Below are 10,544 nucleotides of genomic sequence, written 5' to 3'. Positions count from 1 at the left end.
AGATCCCGATTCTTCTGGCCAAGCGATGAGGCCAAGAGGAATACAGATTGGCTAGATGGGATATCATGTGTAGACCAAAAGAACAAGGTGGGTTAGGGATAGAAAATTTAGAGGTAAAGAATAGATGTTTTCTTAGCAAATGGCTATACAGACTATCTACTGAGACCGAGGGCATGTGGGTACAAATCTTGCGAAATAAATACCTACAACGGACTCACCCTTTTGGAAGGGGTTAATGAAGACAAAAGTAACTTTCTTCCCACGGGTGAAGTTCCTAATTGGTAATGATACCACTACTAGATTCTGGGAGGATACATGGTTAGGGGAGATGCCTCTCGCTTTGCAATACCCTTCCCTGTATAATATTGTGCAATGTAAGGAGGATTATGTCACCACAGTATTAAATTCGGTACCAGTTAATATCCAATTTAGGAGATCCCTTGTAGGGGAACGTTGGAATGCTTGGTTGCACCTGGTCCTTAGGTTGATGGATGTTCAACTTTCAGACCAGGCGGATACAATTAGATGGAAGTCAACCACGAACGGAATTTTCTCTGTGCAATTCATGTATTTGGACTTAATTTATTCCGGGCCATTGTCGAGGTCTTTGCACATATGAAAGATTAAAGTTTCGCTTCGCATCAAAATCTTTATGTGGTTCGTCCACAAAGGAGTTATTGACCAAAGATAATCTGATGAAAAGGAATTGGATGGGTAACCCTAGGTGTTGTTTTTGTGATCAAAATAAATCGATTAAACACCTCTTTCTCGAGTGTCCACTTGCAAAATTGTTATGGCGATCAATTCATATAACTTTTAATGTTCATCTCCCATTGCGCATAAACACGATATTTGAGACGTGGCTTAATAAAGTAGACATACACATAGCTAAACATATTCGGATATGAATATGTGCACTATTCTGGGCTATATGAAACACTAGAAATGATATGATTCTTAATGGGACAAAATTCACTAAATTTTTTGCATGTTATCTACAGAGCTATAGCCTGGATCCATGTGTGGTCCTTACTCACTCATGCAGACTACATGGAGCTTATGGTTATTGGGTGCAACCGCTGGGAGATGATAGCATGGCTATTTTCAACCGATTTGAATGGCGAGCTCATAATAGGCTAGGTGGGTGGGCATCATAGCATGTTCTTTATCACCGGATGTGGCGTTTTCTTGCCAGGTGTGGCACTTTACAGATTTATTTATTTTTCCTAGTGCTCAGTTTTAAGCTTCCTTAGAACTTACTACCTCTGTCTTGATTTATTGGTTTCTATTGTATTTCGTGACAAATTTTGACCGTAGATTGAAGTGGTTTAATTCGATGCAAAGCGAAGAACCTTACTAGGACTTGACATGCCGCGAATCCTCTTGAAAGAGAGGGGTGCCCTCGGGAACGCGGACACAGGTGGTGCATGGCTGTCGGCTCAAGGAAAGTAGATATAGATAGGAGCTTATGCCTTCAAAAAAAATACACTAGAAAAATACACTAGTTTCTTAAATTAAAAATAAAAAAGCTAACAAAATATTCATGCATATCATAAAAATTATTACATTGAAAACTATGTTCAAACACGAATCCAATGGTATATTTTTATTGACATGCATTAACATTTTGTTAGTTACGTCTTTGATCAAAATTTGACACAAACTATAAAGGAGACCTATAAACTAGGACATTTTATTAGTTAAATCTTTGATTAAAATTTGGCACAAACTATAAAAGAGACCTATAAATCAGGACGGAGGTAGTAAGACCTTGTTACGTCTTTTAATAATATTGCTGCTGCATGCATCGACTGATGCAGAGGCTAGAGGAATTCCTCCTTTTCAAAAAAAGTAATAATAACAGCAGCAGCTACGGTGGCACCGCGCAGGGGCTTCATTCCGACACCCAAAATCGAGATCCCCACAACACGGCAGCACCGCACACGCACAAGAAATTAAACATCAAAACAGTTTCAAAAGACGCTGCAGGGCACAGCCTGCCTTTCATACAACAGCACCAATACAGTGTCGGCTGTCCCCGTCATGCATTCTTACTAGGAAACCCTGTACAACGCTGGGTTACACCTTACAGTCCAAAATCTCAGAGAGCTCCCCACGAGTTTTGCCTTCCACGGCCTTCAGTTAATACACGCATATAGGCTCAGGAGAAACTGGGAGCACCCTCCGTCCGTTCCCTTGCTTCTACTCAGCGACAAAATTTGCAGCCTCTAGGGAGCCTCTGGTAGCCCACGACATAGAAAGTACTAAATAGCTACAGACTCCGAAAACACCACAAGCAAAAAGAGGTGGGAAAGGATGGTAATGTGAAAACTGGGATTGCAAATGTCAAAAAGGTTGGATGTTGATGTTGTGGTTAGTGCTTCAGCTTTCAAGCTGTGGTTGGGTCAGCCTCCTTTGAGTAGCCTGAAGCGTGGCCGCCCCCGTTGGAAGGAGTCCAATTGTTGGCAGAAGATGACAGAGTGTCCCGGTGACTTTCTTCGCAGCTCAAAACCCTGGATCGCCCAGGCCTAGAACGGACGTGTGTTCCCATTGGAAAAGGTTCCTGAGAAAAGTTTACAACAAAAACATGGTCAGTTCAGACTCATGATCGGAGGTAAGAATGGAAATAGTGGGTGGGATGAGTTCAATCTATTGGGGTGTTTGGCATGGGATATGCAGTTTCATATACCACAGTTTGAAGTCCAATCAGAACGGTTTTTTTTTTAGACAGGTTGAGTAATAATGTTAAAAATACAAAAAATATATACACACAAAATTAAAGTAAAGCCTATCTCATTATCAAGGGGCAATCTTGTCATGTATGCACTATATTCTCTACTCCAAACTCATAGCCCTGCCTAATGTTAACAAGATGGTTTTATTTTCCGCTCCCTAACCCACAATGTATCCCAATTGTGCATCAAACACCACCATATGCGAAGAATATGATGAGCCTATACAGCTATATGTATCATTAAAAAGAACATAGCAACACTAGGAAACAAGAACTATGAGCCTATGCTTGAATCCTCAGGGACCTCCTTGATTCAAAGGATTTAGAATGAATTGAGGATCGTGTTCCATGATTTGTAGGATTTTAATTAGTAAGAATTTTTCCTGAGTATTTCTTTCCGCGTCAATACAATTCTGAAGGAAAGAAATACTCAGGAAAAACTCTGATGCAGCATAAGAAAAAGAAATACATACTAAACTGTGTAAGAAGGCCTACTGCTTAATTTCAGATGCAAGATAATAAAAATATAATGATATAAAATTAGATATGTGTGTGGACTTCACCGATCATGTATTGGATGGGCACACAATAAGACATACAGGTCATCGAGTTAGTAGTACCCAGTCAGGTGCCCTACAGAAACAGTAATGCAGCAAAGGATATGGACAATCAGATAACATACTTGATCCCCTGCGTTTGGACCATCTGAGTGGAAAAGTATAGGGCGGCAGCGTTTATCCTCATTCATCAAACTTGAATTTTGGAAGTGCGCAATTAGAGATGATTTTCCTTGGATTCTAGCATATGCAAGTGATGCTACCTTCTCGCTATTGAATTTCTCCCACCTTTTCCCATGAAATATCTGAAAGAGACAGGCATGTATGTTGTTCATTTATCGACTGACATTAGGTAAAATAATGCTTAGTGCGTGAAACCAGAAATGGTAAAGGTACTACTGACTACCTGACATGCGATATCCAAAATCCATGCAATTGTAGCATGATAGTGTAATACAGGTGGTATGGAAAAAGAAATGAGGAAGGAAAGCAGAGGGCGCAAAATCATATAAAAATGTCAACATGAAGCTCTATCTAATACACTGCCGGCATTTAATAACTTGTAACATCTCACTCTCACCTTATAGAATGGAACAATATGCTCAGGACTTATCATATTGATGAATGCGTAGCCCACATTGCATTTATTCTGAAAATGCACATGAGCACCATTAGGTCGTTGTATGCAAGTAATGTCGAACCAAGGATAAACATGCAACAGCTGTTTACAAAAGCTCCATTCACCTTAAAGTCAATTGGAAGATAGATAAAATCATAAGTTCCCTTGTGATTTTCATCAATAGCGGTCAAAAGCATCTTAGAGGTGTACCTGAAATACCATTAAGGCAATAGAAACATCAAAACATGGCGTGACTTCAAATAGAATGACACTTGCACATAAACTAGAATAAAATCAGAAAGTCCCAGATGTATACTTGTTTGGGATGTTCTTTATCATTAATGTAGTCCGGGAATCCTCGCCGCAGACTATACGCTCAATGTCTAGCTCATACTGCCTTTTATTATCCGATTGATTAGCACATGACTCGTTTCTTCGGCTCCTTGCATGTTCACCTGGTGAATCAAATGAAGATGGAGGGGGGCCTATATGACCCCTTCCATGAAACATATGCCCCCTCTGCTGAGGAGATCGAGCACCAATGTGTGCAGGGGACATGGCTTGGTTCCCTCCACTCTGAGGAAACATGCTAGTGAGCTCCAACTGATGCAGATGCGGACTACCAGAGAAACCCATGCTTCCAGCACTCCCAGGATGGAAACTTGGCGCTTCCATCAGCTCCCCTGCATAACCAGTTCTCCTATCCAGAATTGATGGATTGACAGCTGGTGCAGATCCAACATGATGATTCACTGGAAGGACATTTTCAAGCATGCGAGATGATCTTGAAATTCCATGCGCTTGTGTGGGAGGTCGAGATGGTATATTATTGATAAATGATCCTGAGTTCGGCCATAGCATAGGAGAAGAGGTATGATGATGGGAGTTATTTGAATTGTTCCACGCTACTTGGTGGCCATGAAGGGGGCAGCTTCCAGTTCTTGAAAACCCGGGTGCTACAAGAACACAAGGCATGCCCATATAAGCCTAATTGCATTGTCTAAACAGAATAGTTGCAACCTCAAAAATAGTATAATTTAGGTTATGCCAATTACCATTAAGCTATAAAAGCTTCTGTATTATTCATATCAAAACATATGTTCTTCCAAAATTGACATTTTCAAAGAAAATGACTGGAAGGGAAAGAGATGGCAAATGAACCTAATGGAAACAGTGTGTCTCCATAAACATCAGTAAATAAGGCACCCAAAGTAGTACCTTCGGTATGACCAGAAGAATGACCACCAAGGTTAGCAGAACCAACTTTGTAAAGATGTCTGCTCTCCATTCCTTCAGCAGTTCTAGAGTTGCTCTTAACTCCAATGGGTGATATTGTGCCTAAGTTGCAAGAAATACCATTACTTTGGCCGTTGCGAAAGTCAGGAAGGGAATGTGGATTGAAAGCTCCGACCCCATGAAATCCATAATTCAAGTGTCCATTAATCTGTCCACCCATCTTTCCAAGTGAATGACCATTCTCACCGACAGTCGACCGGTTGTTATGCGTTACTGCAGTTGCAATTCTAACAGGAGAGGATATACTTTGCATAGTACTTGAGGGAACATCCAGGAAAGCTCCCTCCCTGAATTGGTGTATTGGTGGCTGAACTCTGGGACGCAGAACCCGAGAGATCCCATGTTCAGGACCAGCGGAAGTCATGGAAGCCATGTTGACAGAACCTTGTATTATGCCATACATAGGTTAGTAAATACGATTAGCAGCAGAAATATGTCTCATGATTTGAAATCAAACTGCATACCGTAGTAAGTTGAGGGCAGACTGTTTGCATTTCCTAGCTTGCATGCACCATACTCTTCCTGCTCCAACTCAGGAGGCCTAAGCAGCGTCAGACTGTTGTGCAAAAACTAGCATTACTAACACAGTTGTAAGAATAGGCATAAGGAAAGTCAGATGCTCTTGTTTCTTCCTCCAAAAATAAAGTTTAGACAAGCATAATAATCCATAGGGGGGACGTTCTGCATCAAGTTCTAAAACACATCTTCCTGCACATCATATGTAAAGACTTTTACACCTACCCAATTTCCTCCAAACTCCAAAGCACAATTCCCTAAAACGAGAAATATACAAGTATACAACCAACTTTGAATTCAAGTGCAAATGCCGACTCTAAAAAATCATATTAAAAGTCAATCACAAGTTTGTGTGTTTAATAACTAAAACATATTTTATTGAAGAGACAGGAATTGCATCAGCCCAGTGTATACTGTATATGTCCATTGACGATATGTTTACCAACTTCACAGTATATGCAAGACCATAAACACCGCTGAATTATATACTTCCTCAATTCACAGATACCCAGATAACTTTATACAAAGTTGATCTGTGAAGGTTGCTCCTACCGACTGGACGGCCATATTCTGCTGCTTCCTGGGGCTTCAGGTTTCTTGCTTCCTAATTGGTATATATAGGTCATTATGCTAGTTTTGGTTAGCTTTTGTCAGTCTTCTTAGCCTTTTTGGTTTTTTGTTTGCTGGTTTTTTAGTTTTTCTGTTCATTTTTTGCTTTCATTGGTTGTACCTTGTGCCATCTCAGTACCTTCCTCTAATAAAAAATAACAGCATTCTAAAGCGTGTTGGAGAAAAAAGAACTTCATGAAGGGTAGCCGACACAAGGTGTGTAATAAGACTCTTCGAAAAGCAAAGGCACTAGAAGCACTAAAAATGGACAGATGCGCAAAATTACGGTCACAGTATTACCGTTTACCGTCGCCCGCGCAGCAGCGCTCTAATCTGATTTTCTTTCCTGCAATATCTCTCATGTTCAAAGCATAAAGTGCAGCTTCTGCTGCTCTGGTATCAAAAAACTCAACGTATTTGTGATGGCCGTTTTGTGATGCCCCGTGAATCTGATAAACAAGGAAGTTAGTATCTCTGTATCTGTAGTGTACTAGCTGACATAAGAGTTGGTTAGTGCGCGGCCCATACCGCCTTGATTTCACCATAGCCACCAAATATATGACGAAGATCATCATTAGTTACAGACTGGTCTAGGTTAATCACTGCAAGCGTGCCCTGGTTGTTATCATTCTCCAAAGGGTTCTCCTATTGGAACAAAGTCAGCATTAGAATGTGAACATCCTTGCAAGTATAAATACATTTCCAGTGCCAATTAAGTACCAATACAACAAATAATGGCAAGCAAACATCGTAGTAATATCACATTAAGTAATGTCAAAGCACCACATCATATCAAGACAGAATGGCATTTATATCAAGGAAATACCTTTGGGATGGAGTAATGTGTCTCAAGTTTCCACTGCCTGAATGGCTTGCTTTGAAGCGCTTCCATGGCACGTTCTGCCGATCTTATATCATAGTAAGATATCATCACTAAACCATGATGTTTGTAGGCAGTGTAAAGTGTTCGGATGTCTCCATATTGCTACAAAGAAAATAAATGCTATCAGGTGAAATATATTGCCTTCAAAGTTGGGACAAAGTCAAGCTGGAAGATGAAACTTACCTCAAATAGGAGTTTCAATTCAGTATCCTCAACATTGATATTAATGTTTCTAATGGAAAGGGTTCTCGAGGGGTTTTCGCCATACAGTAGGCCATTGAACCCAGTCTGACCGGTGTTGGCTCCACCGTTAAGTTTTAGCAATTTGTTATTTTCATCAGCTTCCAATTCCATTCCACCTCCAGTAGAGAATATATCATCATCAATGTCATCCATGTTATTAGCACGGGCAGGGTGACCCACATTATAAAGAACACCTGACAATAAGTCGTCATCATCAGGGAGGAGATTGCCAATTACTTGTGCCTCAATTTCCTGAGTTAATTCAAAAGGCTCGTCATCTGCATGGTTGAGTTCCTTTTCAGCTGGCTGGCCAACAAGGCCATTCTTAGGTGTTAGTCTCACTGCACATCAGCAAATGAAAAGTAGTTTAATATTAAGCACTAATATTACTGCGGATTGTCTCTTTTCTCACTTGGATTTAGCATGAAAAGCACAGGACAGACTCTCATTTCTCAATTGGATGTAGCATGAAAAGCTCAGGCCAGATTGTCTCGTTTCTCACTTGGATGTAGCAAGAAAAGCTCAGATTTCACTGAAGTGAAACAGTCAATAAAAGCAAACAAGCTTCTTATTAATAAGCAAATAAAAATATTTTCCTTATCTTCTTTTGTTTACCCTTTCCATTATCTACATACTATTATTTATATGAACTGAAGGGAGGAGTACCATATCGGATGGACGCAGTTTATAGTTCAGTGTTATGGAGTACTATAATAAATGAAATAAAAACTGCAAGAGACAAGGATCAAGGGCTTACATTTGTTGTCAAAAATGTCTGGAAGGGAGCTTGAGAAAAGTCCATTCTCATATTGGGTCATATTTAAATGTCCCTTTCTAGCATTAGGAAATAAAGCCAACGGCTTCGAAAATGAATCATGTTGTTGTAGAGGATCTTGATCAGCCCTCCAGGGGGTTGGCGGCAGGTTAACATGCCTTTGATGGCCCAACAACTTGCGCTCACCAAAGGGAGTTTTCTGGTCCATCAACTTGTATGGCTCCATAAGCCCTAATTGATGCACAACCTTTGGCCAATAGCCTTTGGCTTTTCGACCGGAGAAGATGCAGCAGACCTACTTCCCGAAATCAATGTATATTTTTTCTGTTTTTCAAAACAAGAAATAAATCAGCCATAAAAACGAACGCAAACACTGAGCGCAAAGAGAAGTGATGAAGCAACATCAGAATTATTTAATGGAAGAATCATTGTAGGCAGCATCCATGCGCATCTGTCAATAATCGATACCCAATCACCCCTGTGAGACCATGTGCCTTCCAATTCAGCTGCTTCACCCATATATAGCAAGACAGCTACCTTAAGCTACCTGGAAACAACGATACACATCCACCAATCTTGCTCGATCAATTGTCCCATATGTGGAACCTCGGATGCCCCCACATATCCGTAAACTGTAACAGTGTTCTGCTGGGTCACATTTTATTTAGTCCGAGAGAAACTACCCGAAGAATAAACTAATAAGCACCTACAAATTACACGAATGTTCAGGTAGTCACTAACATGCTCAGGAAAACATTCCTGCCTGAAATGTCTAACAGGCCTCTATAAAAAGAATTCGATAATGATGAAGAAATTAACCTAGGTCTAGTTGTTAATGATACTGACCAAGTCACCCCAAAACTGAACCAATTAGTACCCCCTACCACAAAGTAGAGTAAGAAAGAATGCAGTCCATCATTAGACATCATTTAAGGATATCGGGCAATAATGGCTATTGCAGTTGGCTTACCACATGGGAGAAGACGATTCGGACTCCACGGGGAGGTGGAATGGGGGCATGTGGTGCCTCTGCTCCATGATTCTAGCTGGCATCCTGCTAGCACCTTGCAAGATAGACAGATGCCAAGTTTCAACACCTCAGGTAGCTCGACTGAAGCGGATCAAAGAATAAACGCGAGAAACTGCTAAACAAATGCAGTCCCGAGGCCTAGATTTGATCGACCATGAACCCAAAATCGAACTCACGAGACCGGCTACGGAACACTGGAGAAATTCTGCAAAATTTAGGACCGGAACAACTCGAATTGAACGATTAAAAAAGGTTATGCAAAATTCCGGGCAGAACTCTGTGCTCCCAAACTAATTAGCCATAAAACAGCGCAAAAGACGACGGGAAATTTAATGCTCCTCGTCCTCGACGAGCTCGAAAGAGCACAAGAAAGTTGTGATCAAAATAAAAAGGCAGAAGAGACCAAAATACTGCCCAACCGCATCAAAGTATCCCCCGAACCCGAGCACAGATCACACAAAGCGAGAAAAATACGCACAAAATTACCCCCAAACAAATAACTCCAGGAATTCAAACACCATTTTTCTCCACGAAAACAAAACGCACCCTGAATTTGCATGAAAACCCGCAAAAAAATTGGTAGAAACGGAAGAATTTGTAGGCTCACCAGATCGGCAGTCGAGATCCGCTTCAGCTTGTCGCGGCCAGGAGCTTACCGCAACACGCAACCCGTGGCCGCGCCCGGAAGAGACGGCTCCATGGCGCAAGCCAAAACGGCTCCCCCGGAGCTCACAGGAGGGCGGATCACCCAGCGCGCAGCGACGGCACAGCTAATGCCCTCAGCGGGGGGGGCGAGGCGAGCTCAGAGAGCGAGCTCCATCCTCACGCACGCGCGCACCTAACCCTAGCGAGCGAGCGCGGCAGCGGGCACCCCTCCACTCCTCATTCTTCGCTCCTCCTCCTAGGTATGCCGCCTCAGCGCCTCTCCGGCGAGGGAATTCCGGCTAGCTGGTGGTGGACTGGCGGTGGTGAGACGAGACGAGACGAAGCGGAGACGAAGGCCAAAAAAATCTAATTAAAAGAGCGGCGAAATGCTGTATTACTATATTATTTATTGGACTAAGTGGAAACGCGATACAGAAGGTGCGGGGCCTATATATACCGCTCCCGCTGTGGTCCCCACCGCGGTAGGCTCACCCGCGGCGCACCCCACCGCGGCGCCGGATAGCTCCTTCGCCATTCCGTTCGTGCCGAACGGCACATGTACCCGGGCCAGGGGCCCCACGTGTCAGTGAGTTGGCGTCGGTGTCAGACGTCGGGACCCACGTGGCTGCGCGTCGGC

The 10,544-nt window shown here is 42.2% G+C and overlaps 1 protein-coding gene across 3 annotated transcripts; it reads right to left on the bottom strand.

The window, feature by feature from the left end:
• Positions 1 to 1,971: 1,971 nt before the first annotated feature.
• Positions 1,972 to 10,325, bottom strand: LOC123045340 (protein MEI2-like 4). 3 transcript variants are annotated; one of them, XM_044468344.1, is made up of 14 exons: positions 9,870 to 10,325; positions 9,203 to 9,296; positions 8,215 to 8,556; positions 7,398 to 7,798; positions 7,158 to 7,316; positions 6,860 to 6,976; positions 6,632 to 6,780; positions 5,671 to 5,762; positions 5,129 to 5,590; positions 4,227 to 4,866; positions 4,036 to 4,120; positions 3,872 to 3,940; positions 3,417 to 3,596; positions 1,972 to 2,563 (listed from the first exon to the last, which is right to left on the bottom strand). In XM_044468344.1, the coding sequence occupies exons 3-14, from the start codon at positions 8,456 to 8,458 to the stop codon at positions 2,390 to 2,392; spliced, it is 2,772 nt and encodes a 923-aa protein (XP_044324279.1). In that variant the 5' UTR covers positions 8,459 to 8,556; positions 9,203 to 9,296; positions 9,870 to 10,325; the 3' UTR covers positions 1,972 to 2,389. The 3 variants fall into 3 exon arrangements, with proteins under 3 accessions (XP_044324279.1, XP_044324280.1, XP_044324281.1); XM_044468345.1 differs by having other exon boundaries at positions 9,203 to 9,289; XM_044468346.1 differs by having other exon boundaries at positions 9,203 to 9,286.
• Between the last annotated feature and the right edge of the window lie 219 nt (positions 10,326 to 10,544).

Source organism: Triticum aestivum, chromosome 2B (assembly GCF_018294505.1).
Source record: "Triticum aestivum cultivar Chinese Spring chromosome 2B, IWGSC CS RefSeq v2.1, whole genome shotgun sequence".
In the NCBI taxonomy this organism is placed as follows: domain Eukaryota; kingdom Viridiplantae; phylum Streptophyta; class Magnoliopsida; order Poales; family Poaceae; genus Triticum; species Triticum aestivum.
Note: the sequence above shows the minus strand (reverse complement) of the source record. Positions and strands in the feature narration are given on the sequence as shown.

Coding starts and splice junctions, on each gene's coding strand:
- LOC123045340 (XM_044468344.1), bottom strand. CDS start 8,458: ATGGAGCCATACAAGTTGATGGACCAGAAAACTCCCTTTGGTGAGCGC. Junction 6,977..7,157: donor CACATTACTCCATCCCAAAG/GTATTTCCTTGA, acceptor TTGTTCCAATAG/GAGAACCCTTTGGAGAATGA. Junction 5,763..6,631: donor TGCGCGGGCGACGGTAAACG/GTAATACTGTGA, acceptor TTTGCACAACAG/TCTGACGCTGCTTAGGCCTC.